Below are 15,267 nucleotides of genomic sequence, written 5' to 3'. Positions count from 1 at the left end.
CATCGTGATCACAAAACGTTCTACATTCTACCTGATCGTTTTCTTTCACAGGTACAAGACGAGTTCATATGTGGATCTGTATCACACACCGAGAGTCACTCACCGACCCCCATCATCCCCCATATCTGTACAGGCACCATCAACCAGCCAGAAGAGACCATGAGTGCAGCAATTAAGCGAACTTCGACCCTCCCTCCCCGGACAAGCCGATTATTTTCTGTATAGGCGCCTCGCTAGCTGATAGCAGAGCTGAGATTCAAACTCGTGAGCTGGAAAGGCATTGCCCCACACTGGTGATTTTTTGACACTGATATAGTTTCTCTCAGCTGTGAATGCGCTGGTGTCTTCTGAGCTCACTCTGTTGATTAAAACTCTTCCCACACTGTGAGCACTGATACGGTTTCTCTCCAGTGTGAATGCGCTGGTGTTTTTTGAGATTACTCTGATGATTAAAACTCTTCCCACACTGTGAGCACTGATACGGTTTCTCTCCAGTGTGAATGCGCTGGTGTACTTTGAGATGACTCTGATCATTAAAACTCAGTCCACACTGTAAACACTGATACGGTTTCTCTCCAGTGTGAATGCGCTGATGTCTTCTGAGATGACTCTGTTGATTAAAACTCTTCCCACACTGTGAGCACTGATATTGTTTCTCTCCAGTGTGAATGCGCTGGTGTCTTCTGAGATTTCTCTGTTGATTAAAACTTTTTCCACACTCCAAGCACTGATACGGTTTTTCTCCAGTGTGAATGCGCTGGTGTTCTTTGAGATGATTCTCTTGATTATAACTCTTCCCACACTGTGAGCACTGATACGGTTTCTCTCCGGTGTGAATGCGCTGGTGTCTCTTGAGTTCACTCTGGTACTTAAAGCTCTTCCCACAGTGTGAGCAGACGTTTCCTTCTTCCTGTGTGGGACTGAGAGAGGTGTTAATGCTGACAGTACCAGAGGACGTTTGCTGATTACTGGAGCTTCTGGTGGGCGTCAGATCCTCATGTTCAGTCTTAATCTTCACCAGCGCATCATATTTATTATGGTTGCAGCTCTTGATGTGATTGTGGAGGTGATTTTGGGTTGTAGAGCAACGTGGACACGAGGAGCAGGAGAAATCCTTGTTCAGTTCTGAAGCAGAAAATAATCAAATACATTTATAACATTATAAATAATAAACTACATTTATAACATTATAAATAATAAAATACATTTATAACATTATAAATAATAAAATACATTTATAACATTATAAATGATAAACTACATTTATAACATTATAAATAATAAACTACATTTATAACATTATAAATAATAAAATACATTTATAACATTATAAATAATAAAATACATTTATAACATTATAAATAATAAAATACATTTATAACATTATAAATAATAAATACATTTATAACATTATAAATAATAAAATACATTTATAACATCATAAATAATAAAATACATTTATAACATTATAAATAATAAAATACATTTATAACATTATAAATAATAAAATACATTTATAACATTATAAATAATAAAATACATTTATAACATTATAAATAATAAACTACATTTATAACATTATAAATAATAAAATACATTTATAACATTATAAATAATAAAATACATTTATAACATTATAAATAATAAACTACATTTATGACATTATAAATAATAACATACATTTATAACATTATAAATAATAACATACATTTATAACATTATAAATAAAAAAATACATTTATAACATTATAAATAATAACATACATTTATAACATTATAAATAATAAAATACATTTATAACATCATAAATAATAAAATACATTTATAACATTATAAATAATAAAATACATTTATAACATTATAAATAATAAAATACATTTATAACATTATAAATAATAAAATACATTTATAACATTATAAATAATAAAATACATTTATAACATTATCAATAATAAATACATTTATAACATAAATAATAAAATACATTTATAACATCATAAATAATAAAATACATTTATGACATTATAAATAATAAAATACATTTATAACATTATAAATAATAAAATACATATATAACATTATAAATAATAAAATACATTTATAACATTATAAATAATAAAATACATTTATAACATTATAAATAATAAAATACATTTATAACATTATAAATAATAAAATACATTTATAACATTATAAATAATAAAACACATTTATAACATTATAAATAATAAAACACATTTATAACATTATAAATAATCAAATACATTTATAACATTATAAATATTAAACAACATTTATAACATTATAAATAATAAAATACATTTATAACATTATAAATAATAAAATACATTTATAACATTATAAATAATAAAATACATTTATAACATTATAAATAATAAAACACATTTATAACATTATAAATAATAAAATACATTTATAACATTATAAATAATAAAATACATTCATAACATTATAAATAATAAAATACATTTATAACATTATAAATAATAAAATACATTTATAACATTATAAATAATAAAATACATTTATAACATTATAAATAATAAACTATTTATAACATTATAAATAATAAAATACATTTATAACATTATAAATAATAAAATACATTTATAACATTATAAATAATAAAATACATTTATAACATTATAAATAATAAATATATTTATAACATTATAAATAATAAAATACATTTATAACATTATAAATAATAAACCACATTTATAACATTATAAATAATCAAATACATTTATAACATTATAAATAATAAACTACATTTATAACATTATAAATAATAAACTACATTTATAACATTATAAATAATAAAATACATTTATAACATTATAAATAATAAACTACATTTATAACATTATAAATAATAAAATACATTTATAACATTATAAATAATAAAACACATTTATAACATTATAAATAATAAAATACATTTATAACATTATAAATAATAACACACATTTATAACATTATAAATAATAAACTACATTTATAACATTATAAATAATAAAATACATTTATAACATTATAAATAATAAATACATTTATAACATTATAAATAATAAAATACATTTATAACATTATAAATAATAAACCACATTTATAACATTATAAATAATAAATATATTTATAACATTATAAATAATAAAATACATTTATAACATTATAAATAATAAACTACATTTATAACATTATAAATAATAAAATACATTTATAACATTATAAATAATAAATACATTTATAACATTATAAATAATAAAATACATTTATAACATTATAAATAATAAAATACATTTATAACATTATAAATAATAAACCACATTTATAACATTATAAATAATCAAATACATTTATAACATTATAAATAATAAACTACATTTATAACATTGTAAATAATAAACTACATTTATAACATTATAAATAATAAAATACATTTATAACATTATAAATAATAAACTACATTTATAATATTATAAATAATAAAATACATTTATAACATTATAAATAATAAATACATTTATAACATTATAAATAATAAAATACATTTATAACATTATAAATAATAAACCACATTTATAACATTATAAATAATCAAATACATTTATAACATTATAAATGATAAACTACATTTATAACATTATAAATAATAAACTACATTTATAACATTATAAATAATAAAATACATTTATAACATTATAAATAATAAAATACATTTATAACATTATAAATAATAAAATACATTTATAACATTATAAATAATAAATACATTTATAACATTATAAATAATAAAATACATTTATAACATCATAAATAATAAAATACATTTATAACATTATAAATAATAAAATACATTTATAACATTATAAATAATAAAATACATTTATAACATTATAAATAATAAAATACATTTATAACATTATAAATAATAAACTACATTTATAACATTATAAATAATAAAATACATTTATAACATTATAAATAATAAAATACATTTATAACATTATAAATAATAAACTACATTTATGACATTATAAATAATAACATACATTTATAACATTATAAATAATAACATACATTTATAACATTATAAATAAAAAAATACATTTATAACATTATAAATAATAACATACATTTATAACATTATAAATAATAAAATACATTTATAACATCATAAATAATAAAATACATTTATAACATTATAAATAATAAAATACATTTATAACATTATAAATAATAAAATACATTTATAACATTATAAATAATAAAATACATTTATAACATTATAAATAATAAAATACATTTATAACATTATCAATAATAAATACATTTATAACATAAATAATAAAATACATTTATAACATCATAAATAATAAAATACATTTATGACATTATAAATAATAAAATACATTTATAACATTATAAATAATAAAATACATATATAACATTATAAATAATAAAATACATTTATAACATTATAAATAATAAAATACATTTATAACATTATAAATAATAAAATACATTTATAACATTATAAATAATAAAATACATTTATAACATTATAAATAATAAAACACATTTATAACATTATAAATAATAAAACACATTTATAACATTATAAATAATCAAATACATTTATAACATTATAAATATTAAACAACATTTATAACATTATAAATAATAAAATACATTTATAACATTATAAATAATAAAATACATTTATAACATTATAAATAATAAAATACATTTATAACATTATAAATAATAAAACACATTTATAACATTATAAATAATAAAATACATTTATAACATTATAAATAATAAAATACATTCATAACATTATAAATAATAAAATACATTTATAACATTATAAATAATAAAATACATTTATAACATTATAAATAATAAAATACATTTATAACATTATAAATAATAAACTATTTATAACATTATAAATAATAAAATACATTTATAACATTATAAATAATAAAATACATTTATAACATTATAAATAATAAAATACATTTATAACATTATAAATAATAAATATATTTATAACATTATAAATAATAAAATACATTTATAACATTATAAATAATAAACCACATTTATAACATTATAAATAATCAAATACATTTATAACATTATAAATAATAAACTACATTTATAACATTATAAATAATAAACTACATTTATAACATTATAAATAATAAAATACATTTATAACATTATAAATAATAAACTACATTTATAACATTATAAATAATAAAATACATTTATAACATTATAAATAATAAAACACATTTATAACATTATAAATAATAAAATACATTTATAACATTATAAATAATAACACACATTTATAACATTATAAATAATAAACTACATTTATAACATTATAAATAATAAAATACATTTATAACATTATAAATAATAAATACATTTATAACATTATAAATAATAAAATACATTTATAACATTATAAATAATAAACCACATTTATAACATTATAAATAATCAAATACATTTATAACATTATAAATAATCAAATACATTTATAACATTATAAATAATAAAATACATTCATAACATTATAAATAATAAAATACATTTATAACATTATAAATAATAAAATACATTTATAACATTATAAATAATGAAATACATTTATAACATTATAAATAATAAACTATTTATAACATTATAAATAATAAAATACATTTATAACATTATAAATAATAAAATACATTTATAACATTATAAATAATAAAATACATTTATAACATTATAAATAATAAATATATTTATAACATTATAAATAATAAAATACATTTATAACATTATAAATAATAAACTACATTTATAACATTATAAATAATAAAATACATTTATAACATTATAAATAATAAATACATTTATAACATTATAAATAATAAAATACATTTATAACATTATAAATAATAAAATACATTTATAACATTATAAATAATAAACCACATTTATAACATTATAAATAATCAAATACATTTATAACATTATAAATAATAAACTACATTTATAACATTGTAAATAATAAACTACATTTATAACATTATAAATAATAAAATACATTTATAACATTATAAATAATAAACTACATTTATAATATTATAAATAATAAAATACATTTATAACATTATAAATAATAAATACATTTATAACATTATAAATAATAAAATACATTTATAACATTATAAATAATAAACCACATTTATAACATTATAAATAATCAAATACATTTATAACATTATAAATAATCAAATACATTTATAACATTATAAATAATCAAATACATTTATAACGTTATAAATAATAAACTACATTTATAACGTTATAAATAATAAACTACATTTATAACGTTATAAATATTAAACTACATTTATAACGTTATAAATAATAAACTACATTTATAACATTATAAATAATAAAATACATTTATAACATTATAAATAATAAAATACATTTATAACATTATAAATAATAAAATACATTTATAACATTATAAATAATAAAATACATTTATAACATTATAAATAATAAATACATTTATAACATTATAAATAATAAAATACATTTATAACATTATAAATAATAAACCACATTTATAACATTATAAATAATCAAATACATTTATAACATTATAAATAATAAACTACATTTATAACATTATAAATAATTAAACTACATTTATAACATTATAAATAATAAAATACATTCATAACATTATAAATAATAAAATACATTTATAACATTATAAATAATAAAATACATTTATAACATTATAAATAATAAAATACATTTATAACATTATAAATAATAAACTATTTATAACATTATAAATAATAAAATACATTTATAACATTATAAATAATAAAATACATTTATAACATTATAAATAATAAAATACATTTATAACATTATAAATAATAAATATATTTATAACATTATAAATAATAAAATACATTTATAACATTATAAATAATAAACCACATTTATAACATTATAAATAATCAAATACATTTATAACATTATAAATAATAAACTACATTTATAACATTATAAATAATAAACTACATTTATAACATTATAAATAATAAAATACATTTATAACATTATAAATAATAAACTACATTTATAATATTATAAATAATAAAATACATTTATAACATTATAAATAATAAATACATTTATAACATTATAAATAATAAAATACATTTATAACATTATAAATAATAAACCACATTTATAACATTATAAATAATCAAATACATTTATAACATTATAAATAATAAAATACATTTATAACATTATAAATAATAAACTACATTTATAACGTTATAAATATTAAACTACATTTATAACGTTATAAATAATAAACTACATTTATAACATTATAAATAATAAACTACATTTATAATATTATAAATAATAAAATACATTTATAACATTATAAATAATAAATACATTTATAACATTATAAATAATAAAATACATTTATAACATTATAAATAATAAACCACATTTATAACATTATAAATAATCAAATACATTTATAACATTATAAATAATCAAATACATTTATAACATTATAAATAATCAAATACATTTATAACGTTATAAATAATAAACTACATTTATAACGTTATAAATAATAAACTACATTTATAACGTTATAAATATTAAACTACATTTATAACGTTATAAATAATAAACTACATTTATAACATTATAAATAATAAAATACATTTATAACATTATAAATAATAAAATACATTTATAACATTATAAATAATAAAATACATTTATAACATTATAAATAATAAAATACATTTATAACATTATAAATAATAAATACATTTATAACATTATAAATAATAAAATACATTTATAACATTATAAATAATAAACCACATTTATAACATTATAAATAATCAAATACATTTATAACATTATAAATAATAAACTACATTTATAACATTATAAATAATTAAACTACATTTATAACATTATAAATAATAAAATACATTCATAACATTATAAATAATAAAATACATTTATAACATTATAAATAATAAAATACATTTATAACATTATAAATAATAAAATACATTTATAACATTATAAATAATAAACTATTTATAACATTATAAATAATAAAATACATTTATAACATTATAAATAATAAAATACATTTATAACATTATAAATAATAAAATACATTTATAACATTATAAATAATAAACTATTTATAACATTATAAATAATAAAATACATTTATAACATTATAAATAATAAAATACATTTATAACATTATAAATAATAAAATACATTTATAACATTATAAATAATAAATATATTTATAACATTATAAATAATAAAATACATTTATAACATTATAAATAATAAACTACATTTATAACATTATAAATAATAAAATACATTTATAACATTATAAATAATAAACTACATTTATAATATTATAAATAATAAAATACATTTATAACATTATAAATAATAAATACATTTATAACATTATAAATAATAAAATACATTTATAACATTATAAATAATAAACCACATTTATAACATTATAAATAATCAAATACATTTATAACATTATAAATAATCAAATACATTTATAACATTATAAATAATCAAATACATTTATAACGTTATAAATAATAAACTACATTTATAACGTTATAAATAATAAACTACATTTATAACGTTATAAATATTAAACTACATTTATAACGTTATAAATAATAAACTACATTTATAACATTATAAATAATAAAATACATTTATAACATTATAAATAATAAAATACATTTATAACATTATAAATAATAAAATACATTTATAACATTATAAATAATAAAATACATTTATAACATTATAAATAATAAATACATTTATAACATTATAAATAATAAAATACATTTATAACATTATAAATAATAAACCACATTTATAACATTATAAATAATCAAATACATTTATAACATTATAAATAATAAACTACATTTATAACATTATAAATAATTAAACTACATTTATAACATTATAAATAATAAAATACATTCATAACATTATAAATAATAAAATACATTTATAACATTATAAATAATAAAATACATTTATAACATTATAAATAATAAAATACATTTATAACATTATAAATAATAAACTATTTATAACATTATAAATAATAAAATACATTTATAACATTATAAATAATAAAATACATTTATAACATTATAAATAATAAAATACATTTATAACATTATAAATAATAAATATATTTATAACATTATAAATAATAAAATACATTTATAACATTATAAATAATAAACCACATTTATAACATTATAAATAATCAAATACATTTATAACATTATAAATAATAAACTACATTTATAACATTATAAATAATAAACTACATTTATAACATTATAAATAATAAAATACATTTATAACATTATAAATAATAAACTACATTTATAATATTATAAATAATAAAATACATTTATAACATTATAAATAATAAATACATTTATAACATTATAAATAATAAAATACATTTATAACATTATAAATAATAAACCACATTTATAACATTATAAATAATCAAATACATTTATAACATTATAAATAATAAAATACATTTATAACATTATAAATAATAAACTACATTTATAACGTTATAAATATTAAACTACATTTATAACGTTATAAATAATAAACTACATTTATAACATTATAAATAATAAACTACATTTATAATATTATAAATAATAAAATACATTTATAACATTATAAATAATAAATACATTTATAACATTATAAATAATAAAATACATTTATAACATTATAAATAATAAACCACATTTATAACATTATAAATAATCAAATACATTTATAACATTATAAATAATCAAATACATTTATAACATTATAAATAATCAAATACATTTATAACGTTATAAATAATAAACTACATTTATAACGTTATAAATAATAAACTACATTTATAACGTTATAAATATTAAACTACATTTATAACGTTATAAATAATAAACTACATTTATAACATTATAAATAATAAAATACATTTATAACATTATAAATAATAAAATACATTTATAACATTATAAATAATAAAATACATTTATAACATTATAAATAATAAAATACATTTATAACATTATAAATAATAAAATACATTTATAACATTATAAATAATAAAATACATTTATAACATTATAAATAATAAATATATTTATAACATTATAAATAATAAAATACATTTATAACATTATAAATAATAAACTACATTTATAACATTATAAATAATAAAATACATTTATAACATTATAAATAATAAACTACATTTATAATATTATAAATAATAAAATACATTTATAACATTATAAATAATAAATACATTTATAACATTATAAATAATAAAATACATTTATAACATTATAAATAATAAACCACATTTATAACATTATAAATAATCAAATACATTTATAACATTATAAATAATCAAATACATTTATAACATTATAAATAATCAAATACATTTATAACATTATAAATAATCAAATACATTTATAACGTTATAAATAATAAACTACATTTATAACGTTATAAATAATAAACTACATTTATAACGTTATAAATATTAAACTACATTTATAACGTTATAAATAATAAACTACATTTATAACATTATAAATAATAAAATACATTTATAACATTATAAATAATAAAATACATTTATAACATTATAAATAATAAAATACATTTATAACATTATAAATAATAAAATACATTTATAACATTATAAATAATAAATACATTTATAACATTATAAATAATAAAATACATTTATAACATTATAAATAATAAACCACATTTATAACATTATAAATAATCAAATACATTTATAACATTATAAATAATAAACTACATTTATAACATTATAAATAATTAAACTACATTTATAACATTATAAATAAGAAAATACATTCATAACATTATAAATAATAAAATACATTTATAACATTATAAATAATAAAATACATTTATAACATTATAAATAATAAAATACATTTATAACATTATAAATAATAAACTATTTATAACATTATAAATAATAAAATACATTTATAACATTATAAATAATAAAATACATTTATAACATTATAAATAATAAAATACATTTATAACATTATAAATAATAAATATATTTATAACATTATAAATAATAAAATACATTTATAACATTATAAATAATAAACCACATTTATAACATTATAAATAATCAAATACATTTATAACATTATAAATAATAAACTACATTTATAACATTATAAATAATAAACTACATTTATAACATTATAAATAATAAAATACATTTATAACATTATAAATAATAAACTACATTTATAATATTATAAATAATAAAATACATTTATAACATTATAAATAATAAATACATTTATAACATTATAAATAATAAAATACATTTATAACATTATAAATAATAAACCACATTTATAACATTATAAATAATCAAATACATTTATAACATTATAAATAATAAAATACATTTATAACATTATAAATAATAAACTACATTTATAACGTTATAAATATTAAACTACATTTATAACGTTATAAATAATAAACTACATTTATAACATTATAAATAATAAACTACATTTATAATATTATAAATAATAAAATACATTTATAACATTATAAATAATAAATACATTTATAACATTATAAATAATAAAATACATTTATAACATTATAAATAATAAACCACATTTATAACATTATAAATAATCAAATACATTTATAACATTATAAATAATCAAATACATTTATAACATTATAAATAATCAAATACATTTATAACGTTATAAATAATAAACTACATTTATAACGTTATAAATAATAAACTACATTTATAACGTTATAAATATTAAACTACATTTATAACGTTATAAATAATAAACTACATTTATAACATTATAAATAATAAAATACATTTATAACATTATAAATAATAAAATACATTTATAACATTATAAATAATAAAATACATTTATAACATTATAAATAATAAAATACATTTATAACATTATAAATAATAAATACATTTATAACATTATAAATAATAAAATACATTTATAACATTATAAATAATAAACCACATTTATAACATTATAAATAATCAAATACATTTATAACATTATAAATAATAAACTACATTTATAACATTATAAATAATTAAACTACATTTATAACATTATAAATAATAAAATACATTCATAACATTATAAATAATAAAATACATTTATAACATTATAAATAATAAAATACATTTATAACATTATAAATAATAAAATACATTTATAACATTATAAATAATAAACTATTTATAACATTATAAATAATAAAATACATTTATAACATTATAAATAATAAAATACATTTATAACATTATAAATAATAAAATACATTTATAACATTATAAATAATAAATATATTTATAACATTATAAATAATAAAATACATTTATAACATTATAAATAATAAACCACATTTATAACATTATAAATAATCAAATACATTTATAACATTATAAATAATAAACTACATTTATAACATTATAAATAATAAACTACATTTATAACATTATAAATAATAAAATACATTTATAACATTATAAATAATAAACTACATTTATAATATTATAAATAATAAAATACATTTATAACATTATAAATAATAAATACATTTATAACATTATAAATAATAAAATACATTTATAACATTATAAATAATAAAATACATTTATAACATTATAAATAATAAACCACATTTATAACATTATAAATAATCAAATACATTTATAACATTATAAATAATAAAATACATTTATAACATTATAAATAATAAACTACATTTATAACGTTATAAATATTAAACTACATTTATAACGTTATAAATAATAAACTACATTTATAACGTTATAAATAATAAACTACATTTATAACGTTATAAATAATAAAATACATTTATAACATTATAAATAATAAAATACATTCATAACATTATAAATAATAAAATACATTTATAACATTATAAATAATAAAATACATTTATAACATTATAAATAATAAAATACACTTATAACATTATAAATAATAAACTACATTTATAACATTATAAATAATAAAATACATTTATAACATTATAAATAATAAAATACATTTATAACATTATAAATAATAAACTACATTTGACATTATAAATAATAACATACATTTATAACATTATAAATAATAACATACATTTATAACATTATAAATAAAAAAATACATTTATAACATTATAAATAATAAAATACATTTATAACATTATAAATAATAAAACACATTTATAACATTATAAATAATAACATACATTTATAACATTATAAATAATAAAATACATTTATAACATCATAAATAATAAAATACATTTATAACATTATAAATAATAAAATACATTTATAACATTATAAATAATAAAATACATTTATAACATTATAAATAATAAAATACATTTATAACATTATAAATAATAAAATACATTTATAACATTATAAATAATAAAATACATTTATAACATTATAAATAATAAATACATTTATAACATAAATAATAAAATACATTTATAACATCATAAATAATAAAATACATTTATGACATTATAAATAATAAAATACATTTATAACATTATAAATAATAAAATACATATATAACATTATAAATAATCAAATACATTTATAACATTATAAATAATAAACTACATTTATAACATTATAAATAATAAACTACATTTATAACATTATAAATAATAAAATACATTTATAACATTATAAATAATAAACTACATTTATAATATTATAAATAATAAAATACATTTATAACATTATAAATAATAAACTACATTTATAATATTATAAATAATAAAATACATTTATAACATTATAAATAATAAATACATTTATAACATTATAAATAATAAAATACATTTATAACATTATAAATAATAAACCACATTTATAACATTATAAATAATCAAATACATTTATAACATTATAAATAATCAAATACATTTATAACATTATAAATAATCAAATACATTTATAACGTTATAAATAATAAACTACATTTATAACGTTATAAATAATAAACTACATTTATAACGTTATAAATATTAAACTACATTTATAACGTTATAAATAATAAACTACATTTATAACGTTATAAATAATAAACTACATTTATAACGTTATAAATAATAAAATACATTTATAACATTATAAATAATAAAATACATTCATAACATTATAAATAATAAAATACATTTATAACATTATAAATAATAAAATACATTTATAACATTATAAATAATAAAATACACTTATAACATTATAAATAATAAACTACATTTATAACATTATAAATAATAAAATACATTTATAACATTATAAATAATAAAATACATTTATAACATTATAAATAATAAACTACATTTGACATTATAAATAATAACATACATTTATAACATTATAAATAATAACATACATTTATAACATTATAAATAAAAAAATACATTTATAACATTATAAATAATAAAATACATTTATAACATTATAAATAATAAAACACATTTATAACATTATAAATAATAACATACATTTATAACATTATAAATAATAAAATACATTTATAACATCATAAATAATAAAATACATTTATAACATTATAAATAATAAAATACATTTATAACATTATAAATAATAAAATACATTTATAACATTATAAATAATAAAATACATATATAACATTATAAATAATAAAATACATTTATAACATTATAAATAATAAAATACATTTATAACATTATAAATAATAAAATACATTTATAACATTATAAATAATAAAATACATTTATAACATTATAAATAATAAAACACATTTATAACATTATAAATAATAAAACACATTTATAACATTATAAATAATCAAATACATTTATAACATTATAAATAATAAAACACATTTATAACATTATAAATAATAAAATACATTTATAACATTATAAATATTAAACAACATTTATAACATT

The 15,267-nt window shown here is 12.0% G+C and overlaps 1 protein-coding gene across 1 annotated transcript in view; it reads right to left on the bottom strand.

Annotated features, from left to right (window-relative positions):
• The window catches only part of LOC134303311 (zinc finger protein 420-like), a gene marked incomplete at its 5' end in the record, with an annotated part of 44,510 nt that overhangs the window by 22,707 nt on the left and 6,536 nt on the right, over window positions 1-15,267 (bottom strand). Inside the window, one exon of the mRNA XM_062988677.1 lies at window positions 337-1,125. Within this exon, the coding sequence (XP_062844747.1) occupies window positions 337-1,125 (789 nt within the window). The remainder of the gene's footprint in view (window positions 1-336; window positions 1,126-15,267) is intronic.

The sequence above is a fragment of the Trichomycterus rosablanca genome, chromosome 2, assembly GCF_030014385.1.
Source record: "Trichomycterus rosablanca isolate fTriRos1 chromosome 2, fTriRos1.hap1, whole genome shotgun sequence".
Taxonomy (NCBI): domain Eukaryota; kingdom Metazoa; phylum Chordata; class Actinopteri; order Siluriformes; family Trichomycteridae; genus Trichomycterus; species Trichomycterus rosablanca.
Note: the sequence above shows the minus strand (reverse complement) of the source record. Positions and strands in the feature narration are given on the sequence as shown.